Source organism: Triticum urartu, chromosome 3A (assembly GCF_056163025.1).
Source record: "Triticum urartu cultivar PI428250 chromosome 3A, HENAU_Tu73, whole genome shotgun sequence".
Classification (NCBI taxonomy): Eukaryota; Viridiplantae; Streptophyta; class Magnoliopsida; order Poales; family Poaceae; genus Triticum; species Triticum urartu.
In genome coordinates this window covers 601,747,486-601,769,780 of record NC_141875.1, presented here as the reverse complement: position 1 = coordinate 601,769,780, position 22,295 = coordinate 601,747,486, and the positions used below count along the sequence as shown (strand labels likewise).

The 22,295-nt window shown below is 43.4% G+C and overlaps 1 protein-coding gene across 12 annotated transcripts; it reads left to right on the top strand.

Annotated features, from left to right (window-relative positions):
* Positions 1 to 3,276: 3,276 nt before the first annotated feature.
* On the top strand, positions 3,277 to 16,726 carry LOC125545321 (E3 ubiquitin-protein ligase BRE1-like 1). Of its 12 annotated transcripts, none has more exons than XM_087513505.1 (21): positions 3,296 to 3,787; positions 4,247 to 4,899; positions 6,584 to 6,745; positions 6,827 to 6,914; positions 7,169 to 7,372; positions 7,482 to 7,649; positions 7,939 to 8,184; positions 8,448 to 8,641; positions 8,726 to 8,809; positions 9,280 to 9,399; positions 9,488 to 9,674; positions 9,769 to 9,929; positions 10,022 to 10,093; positions 10,254 to 10,330; positions 10,624 to 10,818; positions 10,988 to 11,060; positions 11,136 to 11,222; positions 13,309 to 13,446; positions 13,525 to 13,727; positions 13,813 to 13,978; positions 14,160 to 14,547. In XM_087513505.1, exons 2-21 carry the CDS (start codon positions 4,798 to 4,800, stop codon positions 14,289 to 14,291), a joined length of 2,859 nt encoding a protein of 952 aa, XP_087369631.1. In that variant the 5' UTR covers positions 3,296 to 3,787; positions 4,247 to 4,797; the 3' UTR covers positions 14,292 to 14,547. The 12 variants fall into 12 exon arrangements, 9 of the variants coding, with proteins under 9 accessions (XP_087369638.1, XP_087369635.1, XP_087369634.1 ...); XM_087513504.1 differs by having other exon boundaries at positions 7,912 to 8,184; XR_015598636.1 differs by lacking the exons at positions 13,309 to 13,446; positions 13,525 to 13,727; positions 13,813 to 13,978; positions 14,160 to 14,547 and adding exons at positions 15,620 to 15,715; positions 15,896 to 16,293; positions 16,508 to 16,726 and having other exon boundaries at positions 3,279 to 3,787; positions 7,912 to 8,184.
* The last annotated feature ends 5,569 nt before the right edge of the window (positions 16,727 to 22,295 follow it).

Here is a 22,295-nt window from a genome sequence, read left to right as displayed (position 1 = left end):
TTATCCCTTCGGGATATGATCTTATTCCTTCTAAGGGGGGATCTTGGTGCGCCTTGACCAGGGGTGTGGGGCCTTGCCCCCACTACCCACGTTCATGTGGGTCCCCCCATGCAGGTGGGCCCCACTCCGAAACCTTCCCGGTACAATACCGAAAAATCCCGAACATTTTTCGGTGGCCAAAATAGGATTTCCCATATATAAATCTTTACCTCCGGACCATTCCGGAACTCCTCATGACGTCCGGGATCTCATCCGGGACTCCGAACAACTTTCGGGTTACCGCATACTAATATCTCTACAACCCTAGCGTCACCGAACCTTAAGTGTGTAGACCCTACGGGTTCGGGAGACACGCAGACATGACCGAGACGACTCTCCGGTCAATAACCAACAGCGGGATCTGGATACCCATGTTGGCTCCCACATGTTCCACGATGATCTCATCGGATGAACCACGATGTCGAGGATTCAATCAATCCCGTATTCAATTCCCTTTGTCCAGCGGTATTGTACTTGCCCGAGATTCGATCGTCGGTATCTCGATACCTTGTTCAATCTCGTTACCGGCAAGTCTCTTTACTCATTCCGTAACACATCATCCCGTGATCAACTCCTTGGTCACATTGTGCACATTATGATGATGTCCTACCGAATGGGCCCAGAGATACCTCTCCGTTTACAGGAGTGACAAATCCCAGTCTCGATTCGTGCCAACCCAACAGACACTTTCGGAGATACCTGTAGTGTACCTTTATAGCCACCCAGTTACGTTGTGACGTTTGGCACACCCAAAGCACTCCTACGGTATCCGGGAGTTGCACAATCTCATGGTCTAAGGAAATGATACTTGACATTAGAAAAGCTTTAGCATACGAACTACACGATCTTTGTGCTAGGCTTAGGATTGGGTCTTGTCCATCACATCATTCTCCTAATGATGTGATCCCGTTATCAACGACATCCAATGTCCATGGTCAGGAAACCGTAACCATCTATTGATCAACGAGCTAGTCAACTAGAGGCTTACTAGGGACATGGTGTTGTCTATGTATCCACACATGTATCTGAGTTTCCTATCAATACAATTCTAGCATGGATAATAAACGATTATCGTGAACAAGGAAATATAATAATAACCAATTTATTATTGCCTCTAGGGCATATTTCCAACAGCCATGACTACAGATATTTGAGAAAGCAGATTCGGCTAAGTGTTGAGACAAACAAGTTTTCTAACTGCTTGATATTATTCTAGATCAAATGGCTATTCAAAATGGAAAAAATTCTAGACCTAAAAGTCTAGCGCAAATGAGTTTGTGAGTCCTAATGAGGCCTTTATACTGGGAAAAGGGATCTACTAGTATCAAGAGTAAGCACAAAACAACTACCGCACAAGCATATATCTCTTTTTGGATCAAGAAGAGGCTGCAGGGGAAGAACTACGAAGAAATTGCGATGAACTGCGAAGAACATGCAGAAACCTAGAAAGCCCTAATGCAGATCTGATGAGCAAGAAGGGAAACGCTTACAGCCACAGATCTTCCGCGAAGAGTCGCCGCCGTTCTCTCGACTGATTCCGGTCGATGCAGCGGCCAAAGTCGACGGAGGTGAGGTGCTCTCTGACGGTGGCGGAGCTCGAGCAGCAGCGGGGGTTGCGAGAGGAAGAAGACGAAGAAGAGAGAAGAATGAGAAAGACCGGGGCATGCCTATTTATAAGGGGATAAGCGAACAGGCGGGCGCAAAAATCGAGGAAGACTCGAATAATGATTATCCAACTAAACGGACGCCTCGATTCTCGGAAGGCATTAAAGAATAAAGATCCGTTGAGAGATGATGTCATAATAGTTTTTCGTGTTTTCAAGAAATGACGTCATGGCGGGTTACAAAAATCTCTACGAAGAAAGGAAAATGGATCTTGTCTAAGTATTGAAGATTGACAAAGAACAAAGTTCAGAGTCAACCTGGGGCCTAATGTTGGGGATATAGCTACCAGGTATGACCCGCCGAGGAGGGGCCAGGTCAGCCCTAATGGCGGGTCACAAAGAAAGCCCAGTAAAGATTCAAGGCGGTAGTTTATTAAGGCTTATAGAAGGCCTAAGCCCAGAGGCGGCTTAAGGCCCAATATTGTAAACCGTCGCATGTAAGGAAAGACTTGTAAGGAAAGGCATATAAAAGAAGTCACCGAGCCGGACATGCTTTATGAGCCGGCCGGGACTCCGTAGGCCGCCAAGCATCAACCCATGTATATAAGGGGATGACCCGGTGGCGGCTTAGGGCAAGAAACAAGAGATCGATAGCCAAGCCGGCGGATTAGCCTCTTGGTGATCGAAACCTCAGTAATTACAAACACAACTAGACGTAGGCTTTTACCTTCATCGTAAGGGGCCGAACTAGTATAAAACCTCTCGCGTTCCTTGTCCCGATTAACCCCTTTAAGCTTCCTAGTTGCGATGGCCCTACGACTAAGTCCTTTTGCTAGGACATCTGCCATGACAATTCCACGACAGAATGTGAACAAAAAGATGTTATCACCGAGACTCTTACAGTCAACTCCCCGCATCGGCCACCAAGCTTGTCCCAACGCTGCAACAATTCCGCCCGCAAACGCTGGCTTCTCGGAGAGTAGTTTGCCGAGTGCTTGTGGTTCCAGCGCTCCTCCATTTCCTCCTCCATCCAATCTCGACTCTTTTCTTCTTCGCCCCCGACAACTTGAGTTTCTTCATCGGCCCCTCTACCTTGTCCATGCACGCCATCTTCCTTCTTACCCCCAATCACCTGTCTAGTGAGGAACAAGTGTATTACGACTGTACGCCTCTAGATCGTACAAAAGGTTTATGTGAATTTTGAATTTGCTAAACAAAAGGTTTATGGTGACTAGGGTTTGTGGATGTGGAGTCTAAAACCAACGGAACTAGCGAATGTGTCTTCAACCTTTAGAACCCACACAATCACGAGGACGACAGTTGGCGCAGCTAGGAACACCAATCTCCAGCGGCAGTTGAATCTCCGACGAAGAAATCCTAGGGCGCAGACATAGTTGCCTAAGAAATCGCCACAGAACCAACCACCACGCAAGGGGCGAAAACAAAACTGCTTAGGTTGTGTCACTTCGAGAGAAGAAGGGAGGGATTGCTAGTTGTCTAGTCTCCTACTTGGCTCCTCCAAGTTAGAGAATTCACATTGGTATGAGATATGTGGGTCCACGCTGCTGGGTAGTAAAATGAGAATCTGACTGATGCCCGAATGAAATGAGCTAGCTGATGAATATAGTATAGACACTAAAAAAAAAACCTAATCCACCAGCCTGCTTTTCTCGCCCCGAGCGCGGCCTGCGCCTCCTCACCCAGCTCCGCCGCCGGCGCCACCCGCCATCGACCTCCCCCCTCCCCTGCTCCCCTGCAGCAACCCGCCTCTCTTCACCTAGCGCCGCCACCCGTCGCCGGCCTCCCCCTCCCCCGCCCCCCCTGCAGCAACCCCGCCTCTCCTCACCCAGCGCCGCCGCCCATCGCCGGCCTCCCCCTCTCCAGCAACCCCCCACCCCACCACCAGCTCATCCCGCCTCTCCCCCCCTCTTCAGAAACCCCTCCACCAGCTCATCACGCCTCTCCTCACCCCCTGCAGCTACTGCCACCCGGCGCCGCCTCGCCGCGCCCTGCATCTCTCCGCACCGTCCATCTCACGGCGCTCTTCGTCTCGCCGCTCCCCTAATGCCCTGCATCCGCCTCGGTGCTCCCTGTCCACCTGAAGCTCACCTCTGCATCCCCTCCTGAAGTTTGCTTTTCCCATGGTGAGTGAAACAAGTTTTTTTTACAAGATTGCTTGAATTATCTTCCGACTGATGCCAGAGCTAAATAATGTGCCACATCTCATTTTTTCTCTCTGGAAATGATATGAAGCATATATAGTTAGGTAGATAGATTCTCATGGTGAAAGGTACATGGCGAAGCTTATGCCACTACATACTGCCTGTTATTTTGCACTATTCTTAATTAGAGTATTTGTTCCTATGAAGGAAAAAAAGAAGATGCTGTAGAAAATGACATGATTGCAGTCAAGAATTAGTAGTCAGGAGTCATCTGCAATTAGAACTAACTGGCTAGTGATCCGCTTTTAGAAGATTTCCCTTTTTGTTCATAATAGATTTTAATCTTTTTGGAAACTTGGTGGCGTTTGTACTATTGACCAGCATTGCTGACTCGTATGCACTTTCACACATTGCTGAGTTGTATGCAATTTCACCCTTTAGGTCTAACTAAGGCAAGAAGAGAAGTTGTGCACCAAACTTTGCAGTGAGATAAAATTGCAGCTGAACAAGTATGGGCATGCCAACCATTATAGTGGGACACGCATGCAAGGCGCAACTGGATTGCCAAAACCGACTTAAACAGACTTATAGCCCTAGGTAAAATGACTCTTTTTTCGCTCGCCGTCTCTTCCTCCTCCCCTCCCTCTTCCTCTCCAATCCCCAGAGCCTAGACTCTTCACACAGTACACGCATACGCACTGCACACCAAACTACCGCTAATTCTTACCCTCTCATCTCCTCGATCCGATCTGACCCCCTGTAATCCCAAATTAAGCCGCACAGTACAGTTATCAATTCCCCTCGGCTCCGTTCCGCGAGCAAACCCTCACAAATTTGCTGCTTCTGATTGATCGCATGGTCGGGTAGGGTTTGGGTTGTGGCGTCGGGTTGGACTAGTGTTGTCCCGAGGATTGGTTCGGGTTTTTCTGAGTTTAGTGTACTCCGCATGCGGCGGATTGGACGAGGCGGGACAGCTGGTCAGGCTTGGACCTATGGGCAGCACTGGTGAGCCCGATCGGAAGCGGCGGCTCTCTGACTCCTTTGTATCTCCCGCCAAGCGCCCAGCGCTTCCGCCTTCCTCCGACGACAAGAAGGTATACGCCTCATTTGAAGTCTCTAAGTAGTTAACTATTGTTAAGGTAGGCAACTGTGTGTTGACTTGTTACTTCAACTGTTTTGATCGTGCATAAGGTAGTCCAGGTCAACGACCTTGCTAGGCAGTGGTGGATCTAGAATCTTGCCAATGTGAGGGCAAGGATGGGATATCATGGTTGAACGGCACAAAAATGGGCATAAATGTATATAAATATGCACTAGTAAAAGTAAATTTGCAAAAAAAAATTGTGGGGGGCATGGCCCCCACCACCCACCCCTAGATCCGCCACTGTTGCCAGGGTAGTTCATGAATCTATAGGAGCTTCTGAAATCTCAATAACAGTTATTACGTCAGTCATTTTACCTAGGGCTACATGTCTGTTTAAGCCGGTTTTTGGCAATCCAGTTGCGCCTTGCATGCGTGTCCCACTAGCGGTTTGCATGTCCATACTTTTTCAGCCGCAGTTTTACCTCACTGTAAGGTTTGATGCACAACTTCTTTTCTTGCCTTAGTTAGACCTAATTGTCTCGCTGTTAGATATACACCTCATTTAGAGTCTTCAGGCAGTCCGCTATTGTTCACGACGAGAAGGTACACTCCTCATTTCAAGTTGTCAAGTAGTTCACGCTTGCTTGCAGTAGGCTGGTTTGTAAAGGCTTGCTACTTCAATTTTATTTGTATCCTTTATTAGGTAGCTGAGTTCAGCGACATTGCCAGGTTAGTTCAGGAGCTTCTCAGATCGTAATATAAGCTCTTTTACCTGGCATATCCGATTTTACCGGATTGGTCAGCCTGCTTGCGTGCAGGATTTACCTTGGAGTGTTGCATGTGCAGCGTACTGACATACGCATGAATGGTTGTCAAATCCGCATTTGTCCAGTCGTAACTTTATCTAACTGCAAAGTGTGCTGTACAACTTTACATGTTGTCTCCCTTAGTTAGACCTAAAAAGTCTTGCTGAAATTGTTCAGGGCATGATTGGTGTTATATAGTAAAAGCCGTGTCGCCAGGACATTAGGTAGCTGGGGTCAGCGACATTGCCAGGTTAGTTCAGGAGCTTCTCAGATCGCAATATAAGTTATTTTACCTTGGGCATATCTGGTTTTACTGGATTAGCCAGCCTGCTTGCATTCAGGGTTTACCTTGGAGCGTTGCATGGGCAGCCTACTGACATATGCATGAACAGTTGTCAAATCTGCATTTGTCAATCGTAACTTTATCTCACTGCAAAGTGTACTGTGCAACTTTACATGTTGCCTCCCTTAGTTAGACCTAAAAAGTCCTGCTGAAATTGTTCAACACATGGTTGGTGTTATATATATGGTAAAAGCCGTGTCGCCATGGAAGCAAATCTAGCATGCATTTAGAGAGACGATTGAGGATACAATAACATGTACCTTTGCAAAAAATTGGATATAAATTGCTATTTGGTGTATGTTGCGATGTTTAGACCACCGTGCATATGGATGCACAAAACAGATATATGATCATTAATGCACTTCTATTATTTGCCATACTTTCTTCTGCAGATTTTGTTCTTGCATCGTTCATTACAGCAGTATTGCCAAGCCGTGCTCATAAACCGGATTTCCTTTGTGCCTTTTCTACACTGCAATTTTCATTAATTATTCTCTATATTTCTATATTTGGTGTTAACTTGTAACTTTCTTCCTGGTTGGCAGCTTGATTTCGCTGTACTTAAATACAGAAACCAAAAGCTTTCAGAACAGCTAGCAGTCCATAAGTTTGAGTACCATGCCCTCGAGGGTAAATTTGACGATCTCAAGCAGAAACAGAAGGCTCACCATGAGACCCAAGATCTAGCTAACAAGTCTTGGGAGCATGTAAGCTAAAACCAACCTTGTTGTTGCTGCAAAATACCACAAGGCTTCCTTTTCTTTACGGTAAATGCTATACTTGAACAGCTTGTGAGAGATTTGAAGGCTACTTCTGTTTGCAAAAGTGGATTTCAAAATCCTTCTTGCAGTGCAGGTCCTAGCAACGTGTCTACAGGTATGACTTTCTTCTTACCTGAATTGATTTGATTGTCAGCTAATAATTATTTTTTTCTTCATGTATAAAAAGTTGTAATGGAAGCAGTGTATGTGTCTTCTCCACTCTTGTTAGGATCTGCATGAAGTTTTTTTTTTTGCAATCTATGAAGCTTGCACTTTATTGTATTTGATTTATGTTGGTGGTTGTGAAATATCCTAAACTTAGATATTGTGCCAAATATTACAAGATTTAGTTTCTAATTTCTTATTCAGATGGCGCATGCATCCCAAAAGACAAGGACTTCCTTAGCAGACTTGTTGAGACAGGTGCCACAGAAAGTTCAGGTTGCCATTTGGAAAACCATGTACACTCGTCAACTACTGATGTGCTGCAGAATATATTGTTCTCATCAAATGATTCATGGCATGCAAATAAGAAGTCGCTGTTAGATCTCTTTGCGGCATTACCTGAAAATGGTTTGTTCTTCACATTTCCTTGGTAATATTTATTTATTAATTACAGCTAAAGGACTGAAAATTCCATACCCCTTTGGTAACATTACCTTTCTTTGTTTCTTCACTGCAGAGCGTAGTAGGGAACTGCGAACTACTGGTACTGAGCTGTCACTACAGCTTAATGATGCCATACAAGAACTTAGTGATCTCCACTTGAAGCACAGGCGGTTAACAGAGAAGCACCACGAAGAGAGATTTTTAAACGCTCGAAGCAAAGCTGAACAGAAACGCCTTAAAGGTATCTTTGCTTAAACACGAGATGCTTTACGTACATAGATATGGCTACATACGACAGATTGTTAATGTCTTATTATATATATTATTTTGACATCTTTCATACCTGCCAATACCCTTCTGATATGCCGCTGCATCATGCTTTCCACCAAATCTATCAATATCTAACCACCCACTCTCCTTAAATCCCTTCCCACCGACAATCCCTCGACGTGTTCCTACCACCATAACGTTCTTCACCTGTCTGCTGTTCTTGCCTCACGTAGTTGCTACCGCTTCCTACCTCTGGTCAGACATTGACATAGGAAGGTTTAGAGAGGATGATGGAGATGAGAGGGACGAGAGGGGTCGAGAGAGGATATATAATAGACAGGAGAGAGTTGGAGAGAGATCAGAAGGAATGGAGAGATCTCAGCTGGATTGGGACAAAGAGGCGACTGGAAAAGAGGTCTGGATATGCAAGAGAGGCAGAGCCGGGGGTTCCCTCACTGGAAGCACACTGCATGCTGGACTGAGCCAGGATGAGATGTACTGGCTAGGTAGGAATGTTTATTTTGTTCTGCTAAGATTTCTGTACTTATGCAACAATAATACGCTGATCCTTGTTTTTGAGGATTATCGGATCACTTCAACCGTATTGCATACTAGACCAACCTAGTCACACAGTGGCCCTTCAGACTGATAAGACGTGAGGAACTATTTAGACAATGTTTGCACAGTATATATGTTCCTATGATGTTATTTGCAACTAGTGTTAAGGATCGTCAAATCGACTTGACTGAGATGTTTTTAACTTTTCAAGAGGAGTTGGCAAGTGCTGTTGCTGAGTTGGAAGAAAGCAACCACAAATTGGCAGTCCTCAAAGCACAGGGAGACCCTACACATGGTACTCCAATCTTATTTCCAACTTTAGGAAATAAAAGCTTGCCTGAGGATAATGTCAGAGACAAACAAAAGGAATTGCAGGATCTAGAGGCATGTCACAAGGAGTTTATGGTAAATATTAAGTTTTTTTTTACCTTCCAGTGTTGCCTATGTTTGCTCTGAACCTAATGTAGCTTGCTCTGTTATTTGGATCAGGATCTGATTTCACAACGTTTGGTGGAAATAAGGAGACTTCACGAAGACAGAATTGAAATTTTGAACAAGTTGTCTACCTTCCAGGTTTGCACGCGGCTTGTTTAGGTGTGCCAATACCAAGTGAAGTAATGCTGTTCCACATTTTTTTAGTGTTGTTCCAGGGGTGATATGTAGTACTAGTATTTTCCACCCGTGCTTTGCTGCAGCTTTTTTGGATTTGCTTTCCTGCCAAGTACCAACACTAACGAAAGTAACCCTAGATTATCTGTAGTCTCCAGAGGGTGACATACAGACGTTCAAAAAGAGATGTTTTTTTTACAAAATCTATATTTTTGATTTTCCATCCTCTCAACTAAAAGATGCCTAATCAAGCATTGTTTAATTATTTTATCTGAGGTTAATATTTTCTTTGAGTTTGATCTATTGGCTACTATTTCAATGATAACATGGCTTAATTGAGATTCCACGTTGGAGTCAATCTTAGAGTAAAGAAAGATGTGTTTTATAAAATATTCTTGCAAGCCTCACCTTCGTAATTTATTATTTATGACCAGAACACTTTGATGGATTTTAAGAGCATTTCTTCTTCAAAAGCTTTCCAAGTTCTGAAGGATCAACTCCAAAAGTCACAAGCAGAGTTGGACCACTGCCGAACACTATTAGAGAAATTACAGGTAGTCACTGCTCAGCATAATTTACATGTCATGTAGCAAAGAGCCTCAGCTATGTAATGTTTGGCTAAGCTTCTACTTGCCTTTTCAGGTCAATAAGGATAAAATGATATGGCAAGAAAGGGAAGTTAATGTAAAAGTTGATCTGTCTGGAATTCCTCATAGGGTATCTCTGAATTGTGAGTCAAGCATTGCAGTTTTAGAACAGAATCGGCAGAAAGTAGTTGATGAAAAGAATATGCTTGCGCTGAAACTTGAAGAATCTTCGAGAGAACCTGGTATGATGATTCTTATTTGACTTTGCTAACAGCATTGAGTTATTCTCTTCTGGCCATATCCAAATATAAATAAGTAAACACTTTCAATGTTCAGGTCGGAACCAAATCATATCAGAATTTAAAGCGCTGGTGTCATCACTGCCAGGAGAAATGGGTGCCATGCAAACTGAATTATCCAAGTACAAGGATGATGCTTCAGAATTGCATTCTTTGCGAGCCGAAGTTCACTCTGTTTCTGATATTCTGGCTAGAAAGGTAAATTTCTTTTTACGAGCTTGTTGAAGAAGTTTATGAGTGTTTTGTGACTGTTTCAGTTAAATTCAAGCTATTCATTTTGTGCTTTACAGGAGCACACTATCAACGAATCATTATGTAGATCTGCTCATGCTGGATCTGAGATAAGGGATCTACGATCCAGGGTACCGATACTAAAAAATTGCTGATTTAACTAGATTTTTTTTTTTGGATTCCATTGTCTTCACCAGCCATCAGGAAATGGCTTGTTTTAGTTAGTTTCTTTAATTTCCGTTCATGTTGTTTTTATGAATTCTTGAACCATTGAATTCACATGCTGTGTAGATTTGTGAACTAAGGCAAACGAATTGCGAGTTGAAGCTCTTTGTGGAAATGTATAAACGCGATTCTACTGATTCAAGGTGGTTTTATTACAGCAGAAATCTTTCATGAAACTACTTCTAAAATTTATCGTGTTCCACTATGTTTGTTCTCCTATTTAGTCTAGAGACCAGATCATCCGAAAAAATGTATTGAGCTTTTAAACGTTGTTTATTACTCACTCCGTAAAGAAATATAAGAGTGTTTAGATTACTACTTTAGTGATCTAAACACTCTTATATTTCTTTACAGAGGGAGTACGTACCAAATTCAGTTGTCCTACTAAAACAAACTTCTACTGTTCTGATGTCCACCCCTTATTGTTTTGTGACAGAGATTTGCTGGAGTCCAAAGATAGAGAATATTGTGAATGGGCTCATGTCCATAGCCTCAAATCTTCTCTTGATGAGAGTAGGCTAGAACGGCGTGTTAAGGCAGCCATTGAAGCTGAAGCAATGTCTCAGCAGAGACTAGCAAGTGGTGAAGCTGAGATTGCTGAATTAAGGGGGAAGATGGAGAGTGCCAGAAGGTACATTTTATTTATACTTATCCGATGTAGTTTCTCTACTGGATATTTGGAATCTCTACACTTTGCTGTGATATGACATCACATGTGTTGAAGTAGGCAGAAGCTGGATACGTCATCTATTTTTACTGGTGAAAAAGGTGCTTACTGGTGAATTTCCTGTGCGTTACAGGGATATTGGTAGTTTATCTGAATTATTGAAATCAAAACATGAAGAAGGTGAAGCGTACCTGTCAGAGATTGAGGTATGTTTCATCTCTACATCTTCGTAAAAATACAGAAAATCAGCATTCTAGAAATGCTTATTTTTGACGTTTCAGAGTATTGGGCAAGCATATGAAGATATACAAACACAAAATCAACAATTGCTACAGCAAATTATTGAGAGAGATGACCACAATACAAAGGTAATTTTATGGACTCAGTTGCTGTTCTGTGTTCATGTTGATGTATCCTTGTCTTCAACATTAATTAGTGTAATCTTAAACCACCCACTTATGTTCACGATGACTTTGGTTTCACTTAAAGCTTGTTTTTTACTTCAGTTCCCATAACTACATGCCAACAGTAACTTAAATATGCAACTAGAAGGTTTAGATTGCCACCATGATCTTATCCAGGTTTCATGTCGGTAATGGTAATTTTGTCATGATACCCACCAGAGCATTATAATCTCCTGACATCAGATTAACAAAAAAGTAGAGCTGGAGCATCATATTTTTCTTTTGAGCATGGCGGATTAAACCCCTGGTTTATTTGTTGAAACCAGACATATTGGTACTAAACTTCAACAGAATTCTGTTTTGAGCATGGATAATTACTCAAATTGTGCTCTACATGCCAGATGATTTGTAACACAAATTAGCAGACTTTCAAGACACATAACCAAATAGCAGGCTTCAAGTTCCCTTCTGCGAGTATCAACTTAGGCTTGATTTCATGAGCACGCACGACCACTTACAAGCTGAATACAAGCTCGCTGGCCCAGTCCGCTAACTCCTTTGTGTTTACAAAACTGGACTAACCAAACCTTTTGTTTTGGTTCAGCATGGTTTTTTCTGGTTTGGTTTTTCGGTTTGGTATAGATATGCACCACCCCAATGCCAGCCATGTGGACCCTGTGTGTGTGGCAGAATTAGTGTGGCATCCTTCCTCTTTGCTTTTTGAACCAGGACAACACAATAACCATCTTGTATCCTCGTCAATTCCTCGAGGCCATTGACCCCGCCCTAACCAAAGCTGTCAGCATCACTACTTGAGTTGATGCCTTGCCGTGAATCACCATGCTCACCTTCCTTCTGCTTGAAAATTTAGGACATTGCCTGCCTCTCCATCTGTATAGCCTACCCTTCTCCATGCCGCTTCCTTCTGATCTGCAGCAGCTGTAAGGGAGAAGACGCGCTAGGATGGCATCCAAAGCATTCCCATACTGCTTGGAGAGGAAGGCAGACAAGAAAGAGAAGAGGATAGAGGAGGGAGGAAGATGGGAGAAAAGAGGAGATGCAAACGATATATATACTTTGAGCCAATAACCAGTGGCACCCAGACAGTTCCAGGCCACTTCGGCAGTGGGTTTTGATCCAGACTGAGATAAATCTAGGTGGCTGGAGAAATAAAAGGCAAGATGAGGGGGTTGACTGAGACAAGGCCGTGAGTCCAAGTCTCCAATACAATTGGCTATTTTCTATATCTATTTCTAAGGAACTGATCCTTCCTGTGCCAATCGTCTTTTATGGAAGTAACATGCCAATGCTGCGACTGTGGGATTAGTGCTGATCTCTTGTTGATGTGACAAACTGGTATGGTAATACTCCCTCCGTTCCGGTTTACTTGTCGTGGTTTTAGTTCAAATTTGAACTAAAACCACGACGAGTAAATCGGAACGGAGGGAGTAGATGGATAACACAAGCAAAGGTCAATGATGACTCTTGATTTGGTCGTGCAGGGAGCAGAAACTGGCATACTTTGCGCAAAAGCACAAGAATCTGTTCCATTTTCTTTGGCAACATCATCTTCCATGTCATTTTGTTGCCAGCTAGTCAGTTCGACTATTCTGCAACATACTATTTTATCACTTTATTTTTACTGACTGGTATGATGGTCTTTGCTTGAATAGTCGAACTGGCATGATGGTCTGTCTAAATGGTGAACACATGCTCAAGTTGGATGGAGCAATATCTTGAAAATAAGTAATGTTTTTGTTGTAGTCAGTCTGCCTACATTCCCAACTTCTGTTCAGCAACAAATGACAGCTACGGTTATACAACAGAGAGAAGGTGTGGTGCTACTGCTACATACTGAAGTTGTGTAGAAAACTTCAAATTATTAATGTGTGCGCATATTTGGCTGATTAATCAGCATAGCTTTCACAAGAAAAACCGACCATGGTCATTCTAGAGTCATGTTTATCTTTATTTGTCGGAGATAGAAATATAAGAATCTTTTTGAACAGTGACCTGTACTGCACCATCTTATGATTACATGGTACTACAGATCTTTATGGAAGGCGTTAAGGTGAAACAGGCACAGGATACTTTGCATTTAGGGGTATGCAACCTGAACAGGAATTTACGGCAGGCAAAGAGCTTGATGAATCTCTACAAAGATAAAGTTGCCCAGTTAGACGACAAGGTAAATTTTAACGCATAAAAGGGAGAACATCATATTTTAGGGAGTGCTGAACGCATGTTTTTCCTTGCCCATTTGCAGTTAAAAGTTTGGTCAGAGCAGATAGGGAGACTTTCAGAGGATGGACGGCGACATTCTGTATCTTCAGGCAATGCTCAACGAAAGCTGGTGGATCTACAGGGAGAGGCTCAACAATTGAGACCGTCAATGGATGAAGTACAAGCCAAGGTTGGGAGGAATCGACTAGAAGTTGCTGGGTTGCTTGTAGAACTAGAGAAGGATAGGTAATTGTTTACAGAGATTTATTCTCTCCATACTCCATGTGACTTCCAAGTTTCTTCGTGTCACAAGTTGAATGATGTTTTCCAGGTTTAGTAAGAGGAGAATTGAGGATGACTTGGAATCGATGTCAAGGAAAGCTAGTTCTCTTAGAGTGAAGACAGAAGCCTCGTCGTTGTTGGAAAAGGTTCATCAGGAGGTCAATGAGTACAGGGGAATATTGAAGTGCGGTGTCTGCCGCGACCGACAGAAAGAGGTGAATAGTGCTGCCTTCATTTCTACTCCCTCCGTTCCAAATTACTCGTCGCATAAATGAATGTATCTAGAACTAAAATACATCTAGATGCATCATACCCGCGACAAGTAATTCGGAACGGAGGGAGTATAACCTTGGCCACCATATCAAATCTGACAACTCGTTCTTCGGTGCCGTTTAGGTCGTGATCACCAAGTGCTACCATCTTTTCTGCAATGACTGTATACAGAAGTTGCTTCGAAACCGCCAGCGAAGATGTCCTTCCTGTGGATTAAGCTTTGGGGCCAATGATGTGAAGCCGATTTATATATGATGCTGCAGTGGGGTCATCTAGGACAAGTTACTGAAGTGCCGCTTGCTTGGTTCAGTGGAAAATGTAGCTTATCTTGCCAAATTTATGCAAAGAGGACCCATAGCATACTTTAGGTTGCAGGCACAATGCCCGTGGCTTGTGCTATGCCAGTGTGGCTTGCCGCTCCTTTGTAAAGCTTGTAATTTTCTTGTTGATGAAATAGCTGGTAGTCTTAGTTTGCATATACATTTTATTATTCTACTATTTGACATGTCAAGGAAAGGGGGTTAATGCAAAAATATACTCCCTCCGTTCCATATTAGTTTGTACTATATCAGAGGCAACTAATATGGAATAGAGGGAGTACCATATATTGCATGCTTGGAAAATCTAAGGCGCATAGGTGTGCACCTTTCGCTACCCGTGCCGCGGCATCCCTCCCGGTGGGATTTCCCCCTTTGCCCTGTTTGGTTAGCCCTGCCTTGGTTTGGACCGGGCCCGAAACTTGGTCGAACAACCTCTTCAATTTCTGTCAGCATTACAAATCTGGCTGGGTTTACACCTCGCATATTCCCTCCCAAACCATCGGGTTCCACCGGGGTAAAATCCTCTCCCCTACATCTTGTGAATTCTACCTGAATGTTGTGCCAAAAGAAAAAACCAAGGCACTTCTCCTAACCCTCTTGCTCATGAATATGAGGCAGCGGTGGCTCAGGTGGGAGGGGTGGAGGCAGCGCAACGGTTCGGAGAAGATGGCGGCAGCGTGCTTCCTTGCTTTCTCCTCCCTTGGACGTGTTCAGGGTTTTCCTTGTTTTCTCCTCCCTCAGATGTGTTCATCGTCAGGAATTTCTATGGTTTTTGATGCAGATATCAACACATAATTTTCTCTTTGCTGAGAGCAGAGATTTAATTTGTTGTTGCGGAGAGCGCAAAGTTTTAATTTGTTTCTGCAGATAGCAGTTTTACTCTTATGAAAATTATAGTGTAACAGTCAACCTAAGCCTAAACCTAGCTGTGTTGGAGATGCCTTGTTGTTCTGGGCCTAAAAGCAGCAAAAAATCTTCTATATCTAAATAGCTAGCACCCATTAACCTTCCATTTCTCTCAACATGTAAGCATTCAGCATGCACATGCATGAGAAAATGTCCACCACAACAGTTAGATAAATGTTTCTATTAGTTTTGGGTTTTGATGTTGTCTCTGATAATAACCATTTTTGGTTGTTTAGCAGTCAAATTGTAGATTTGCTGTCGCTGTTTAAACTTTTAAACTAAACATTCGCATTTTGTAGTTAGTACAAGGTTTTGTTCTGTGAAAAATGCTTTACTAATATATTTGTGCTTCTGCAGGAGACTCAATCTATACCTCCGTTTCGAGAGAAAAATAGTCTGAGAGGCAAATCTATGAAACACTATACTCTTACAACAGGTTATGCATGTGCAAAGGTAATTGCTCCTACCATCATGTTTAACATAAAACTGTATTAATTACTTCTGGATTTTGTTCACTTCTGTAACTTTTAATATTTCACATTAATGTTACACTCCCATCATGTTTAACATAAAACTGTATTAATTACTTATAGTATGACTGTATGAGACCCATTATGAGTTGTCTTATTGCAGGGGTCTCTGTTCGAACGCAAGCCAGAGAATGCCTCTGCCACCATTAACTCCTTCACAGGGTTGGTTGCATAATTCCAATTGCTAGATATTTGTTGGCTCTTCGTCACTCTTAATTCCCTACCATCTTTGGTGGTTCCTGAAGCCTTTCTATCTCATGCTATTATTGGCATTTTTTGAGTTTGTACAAATATTTTCACAACTCTAGGAAATCTTGATGCCAAAAGAGCTGTTAGTCAGTTCTTATGCAATCGCCCATTTGCCCGATGACAACTTTTGAGTGCATGTAGCACCTGCCTGATCAGAAGAAACCATTCGTGAAAGAAGAACTCCAAAAGCTTGCCGCTGAATGGCCAACAAAGGTGATGAAAAGGCAGAAGAAAGATGACATGAAGAGGAAGGTGAGATTGATATAGACGATCTTTGGTTCCATTGTAGTCTGTAGCTCCTGGCAGGATTATTTTCACCTCGCGACTCTAGTCACTAGCTTATATACTCCAGCCTATATGTTCCCACACCGTTCTTCTAGTACGAAAGATCACTGGGTACCTGAAAAATACATTGATATCTGCATCCGACTAGTAACAAAATCCCTACATATTCCATGCAATGTAGGAAGCTTTGACCCCTCAGCCTGAAGCAGTGTACGAGAAGGAACACCGCTGCTGGATTGCTCGGCGCCAGTTATAAATCTTGCAAAGTTTGTTGCACTTTGCCATTTCTCATGTGTAATCCCAATCTACCATTTAATTTTTTTGCATTTGCAATTGGCCTCGAAAAATACCACTCTAATTGATCTGGCTGCTGAAGGAAGAAGATGGAGATATATCGTTATCCATGGAGAAGCTTAGAGAAATTTAAAACATTCAAGGCTGTCAGTGGTATTGGCATTCTCAAAATGTTTTCAGCTAGTACAAGAATAACAGGTGCAGGTTGTTGTGTTAATCATGCCGCTAACTCTCTCCTGTGTCAATCTAGTTGTAACGATTGTCTTGGGCTCTTGACATTGATATTTCTCTCGTGTTGCTCTTCCTGTAGGATCAAAGTTATCGACAAAGGGGGTGAATGAGAGATTTTAACAAATTCTTCAAAAATATGAAATACTTAGGTATACTGAAAAATAATGATGGCTATAAAGCAGTTCTGAGGAATTTTAGTCGTACGTGAAATAGAGAAACTTAGAGGCATGCAACAAAACTACCAAGTATGAATCAAAACGGTAGAATAGGAGTTGTGCATTTTGAATATCCAATTCTTCATACCGAAGAATAGAGGCAAAACGGTATGAATCATGCATCCACAAAAAGTAACAGGCCTGAACCATTTTAGGGCGATCCTTTTGTGCCATCGGATTTTCTTCACGAGGATTCCAGTTTGGTGACATTTTGTGCCGCGAATACTATATCTCGCTTACCGCGAGTATAGCAGCCATCTCGCCTGAAAAGTGCGGGCATATGGCCCCTTAGTGCAACTTGTTCGTGTCGCTATAGTTTGCTCTGCTCTAGTTTTTTAAGGATTTTTTTACCTTTTCCTTTCTTTTTCATCTTTTTTTTCACTCGTTTTCTTCCTTACTTTCATGGTTTTCACCGATTTTTTTCTTTATTTCCTTTGGTTTTTTATTTCTTTCTTGGTTTTCTCCGGTTTTCTTGTTTTCTTTGTTTCTTTTTTCCTTTTCTTTGTTTTATTCTTTTTTTCCTTTTCTTTGTTTTATAATTTTTTTCCTTTTTTAAACGCATGTCTACATTTTTCTTACACCATGTACATTTTTCGTATACATCAAGAACATTATTTAAATACATGTTTAATAATTTTCTAAATACATGATTAATATTTTTTAAATATATGTTTTGATGTCTATTGTTGTCAAATATATTGTTTTCATACACACTGCACATTTTTGGTATACATCTAAATATTTTTAATACACATGATTAACATTTTTAAAATATATGTTTTGATCTCTACTTTTTTCGTACACATTGTACATTTTTGGTATACATATGAAACGATATTTTTACACATTTTAACATTTTACAAATACATTATTAACATTTAGTTTTAATTATATGTTTTGATGCCTATTGCTTTCATACATATTTTACATATTTTGTATGTATTTTAAAAATATTTTTATACATATTTATCATTTTTCATATACATGATTACATTTTTAACTATAATTTTTATGTCTGCTTTTTTCGTACACATTGTAAATTTTTTGTATACAAACCAAACATTTTTATACACATTTTAACATTTTTCAAATACATTAATAACATTTTGTTTTCAAATATATGTTTTGATGCCAATTGTTTTCATACGCATTTTACATGTGTGGTATATTTCTAAAATATATTTTTATACATGTTTAACATATTTCATATACATGATTAACATTTTTCTAAATATAAGTTTCGATGTCTACTTTTTATATGCATCAGGAAAAAATATTAAACACGTTTAACATTTTTATTGAATTACATGAACATGTTGTACATAGTATAAACATATTTTAGATTTTTTTTAAGTGGGTGAACATTTTTAAAATGACACAGACATTTTTTTAAAGCTATCAACATTTTTTAAGTTATGCTAGCAAAAAAAATACACCCCATTAAGTTTTTTTGAGTTCTCCATTTTCCTTGAAGTAAGTATGATATTTTTCAGTTCAAAAATAAAAATAAAATTTTTAGAACGAGAAAAAGAAGAAAAAAAGAATGACAAGCAACTGTAGCGAACGAGCGAATGCAGCGAAGAGCTGATATGGTGGCCCACTATTACCTTTTTTCAGGCGATCACGTACCCGTTTTGTGCTGGCCATTTTGTTGTAAAAACAGGCCGGTAACAAATGGGCTAAGATGTGAGCCCATTTAGAATAGCACATCCGTAGCCTCAGTACTAAATCACCTCAAAAAAGAAAAAGGAAGAACAGTACTCTCTTGACTCTGAAGGTAGACTGTAGTATGTTCACATTAAAATTTAATGACTACACCTCATGTATCCCAAGGATTGGCCTCGCGCTGCCGTACTAAGCCCCGTTCGGATTCCCTCCCACTCCCCAACTCCGCTCCGGAGCGGAGTGGCATGCAGCTATAATCTGAGGAGTGGCTAGAATGGCGCTCCACGCGCTCCGCTCCGCAGTGGGGGAGTGGAGGGTTGCCGAACAGTGCCTAAACCTTTGTCTTAACATCATAACATAACATCATGCCAAACCAGACTTAGTGAAAGGCAACGCTATCCTGGCAAGAAAGGCAATATGGCATATGTTGCATCGAAGAGACCTCGAAGCAGAACATTACTCTAGGTAGTTGCTGATATATATACCCATCTACTAGAAAGTAGAAAGCCAGCTGTTTCCTTCACGTTAGCTGAAGAGCTAGCGTAGCACCAGTAGGAAACATGGGCGGTAATAAAGAGTAAAGAGAAGAGATAAGGCGAATGAAAGGCAGGGGATCAATTAGTGAGAAGTAGCCACCGCTACCGCTACGCCCGCCGGCTCAGGTTAGGTTAGGTGCGGTGCGGATGGACGGGAATAGATGCCGGTCGACGTCAGGACGCAGTGTCTGCCGCCCGCAAGTCCCGACGAGCCCCGCCACCGGGTTGGATTGGCCGAGGCCATCATCGCCTCCATGATCACAGCTCAGATTCACCCGCCCGATGCCCCCTAGAAGCACTCCTAGGACGGATCGACGGCTTCGACTGGAAACGACGGCCACTGTTGTCATCCCGATCATGTTCCTCGGTACCCCTACTGCTACCACACCGTGCGTGCCTCTTCCACTGCCACCTGAATCCGGAGCCCCACTCCCGACTCCACAGCTGCACATCAGAAAGCACAGAAACGCGGCGCTTTTCCAAAAGTTTCCAAAAGGACAAAGGCGCGCTTTCTAGCCCCGCCCCAGACCTTTTTCCAGGTTTTTCCAAGTCCAAAACCCTAGAAAACGGTGAAAACCCCCCTCCGGGAGCCCGAAGGTCAAAGCGCCGCACTTGTGGTTTGTTTACTCGTGACAGGCAGGCAGGCCGTGCGCCACGCCGCACCAGCCTGTTCCTGAGAGCTGCGAGACGCATCGTCGGAGAGAGTCTTCAGTCAGAGATGGGGGAAGAGCTTGCTGTGGGTGGGCCGGATGGGGATGGTTGAGCGGCAGAATCCGCCGGTGCCCGTCCAAAACCCCGTTAATAATGGGCGCCATGATTGCCCAGATCGGTCGACCGATCCGTCGTCGCTGCTGCTGCTGCTTGTGCTGCTCGTGCGCCTTGCTTTCGCAGGCCAACAGTGGCTCTCAGGCTCCCCATGCCGTATCCGCCTCGCACTGTGCCGCTGCCGTCGTACTCTACTCTACTCTACCCGCTGCCTGGCGCCTGGCGGGCGAGACAGCGTCTGGGCCGGGGCATCCCGTCGCCCATGCGACCAGCGCTCGTTTGGGCCCGCCGCGGCGAGGCTGGCGCTCGTTCGTTCCTTCCGGGAAGCCGGCCATCGCGGAACAGCGGGAGATGGACGCCCGGTCGCCGGCTCCACGGTGACACCCCATCGCTGATCCGCAGCAACAGTGACGTCGCCGGCGGGACGACGATGGGCACGAGGGCGGGCGCCCACCGCACGGATGTTCGTCCACACGCGCGATGCTCTGTCACGGTCCGCCTGTAGCACACCGCACGTCCGCATGAGCCGCGCATCCTGGCCGTTTGATCCCAGACCGCGACGCTCGACAGACACCGATCGGCCCATGTGCACGCTCGGGTCGTCTGGCGCGGAGACTCCCATCACGCCGCGCGCCAAGGCCCCCATCAGTCGTCTGCTTGGTGCTTTGCCCGTTGGAGCCGTCCGCTCGAGCGACCCCCGGCCTCTCTTCTCCACCGGCACCATCATTGGACATCAAGAGAAAACGGACGCTCAACCCATGGAGTCCAAGCACTCGAGACCGCATCGATTTTCCGCCGCTTGCTTCTGCCGCACTGCATGCGGTACAAGATTTTCATCACCTGCAAGCCTTCTCTCGTGTAATTATGCCCACCCCGACAGAGCACACATGGCAGTCGGTCGGTCGTCGCAGCCCGCAGAAGCGTCTGAGATAGCGTTCAAAATCTTTCATTGTATATGCGGTGATTTGTGAACAGTTTGTCAAAAGATTCGCGGCGTGGTTGCCGGTCGCTCTTGAGAGGGCAGACAGTGACGCGGGCCGATTGTAGTTAGAGGCCAAGCCGCCAAGGTGATGGGGATTTTTAATGGTGAGTCCCCGTAGGGCAATCTAGCCTACTGATTTTTCTTTTTTGGCTGAGAACATGCTCGACTTTGGTCTGTAGCTAGCTGTTAAATTAGTCGTCCTATCTTGATCGGTAGGCCTAAGACTATTGGCCATTGCGTCATAAGCCATTGAATAACTTGGCAAGCTGCATGGGCTCTACTCATTTCTAAGTCGGACGACCATGCGGCCATTCCACAAATCTTCCTCTCCTTTGTCCTTCCGTTCTTGGAGAGTCGTCATGTGTGCAATCGCTATATAAGTTACGAAGAGTGCATCATCTCTACTCTTATAAAAAAATAGAGTTGATGATGATGGTGTGCCTGCCATCCTGCAATATAGATCGTCCGAGATATATCTAACGCATAGGAAGAAAAATTATGGCAAAGTTTGTAAAAAGATAGCCGCACCCCTCTCCACATTTGTAGATAAGACATTTCCTCGTTCATCCTTATCTCCCACAAGATAAACTACTCATATAAATGCACCTTGATGTTCCGTGCAATGCACGGACATCTTGCTAGTAATAATACGAATGTTGCCGAGGCACTGCACCAACTAAGAGTTCCCATAGAGTACTTTCCAAAATTTCTTGCAGGCCAGCCCCGCTTATCATTGATTACAACGTTTCTTCCCCAATTCCTCACCTAAAGTTGCAACTAAGAGCATCTCTAGCAAATCCGGTATGCACCCGTCCTTCAAAAACAGTATAAGGGCGCATGTAAAACTTTTTTGCGGTACTGTGAACCCTCCGGTGGAACAGGTCCAGTAAACTTGTCTAGCAAATGTTTTGAGGGACGTGTTTACGAATTCTGTTCCGCGTCAGGGGCCCGCGGTACCGCAAAAAAAGAACCATAGCACAAATTTTGACAAGTGTTTGCATTTGAATAGATGAAAATGATTATATATACATCACCAGTTCATCACATCCAAAATCATGCACAACATACGAGATAGCAAGTTTAATCTTACGAATATATGATCAAACAAAACAAAAGATGCTCAAATGATCATCGGTCATGGATAAATCAAGCAACATCCACATTGTTGTGAAGATCGTCACCACCGCCCATAGCACCATCATCTTCATGAACTTGGACCGGAGAACGAGCACCACCACAACCATCTTCAACTTGGACCAGAGAACGAGCACCACCGCCGCC

Coding starts and splice junctions, on each gene's coding strand:
- LOC125545321 (XM_087513504.1), top strand. CDS start 4,798: ATGGGCAGCACTGGTGAGCCCGATCGGAAGCGGCGGCTCTCTGACTCC. Junction 4,900..6,583: donor CTTCCTCCGACGACAAGAAG/GTATACGCCTCA, acceptor CCTGGTTGGCAG/CTTGATTTCGCTGTACTTAA. Junction 6,746..6,826: donor CTAACAAGTCTTGGGAGCAT/GTAAGCTAAAAC, acceptor ATACTTGAACAG/CTTGTGAGAGATTTGAAGGC.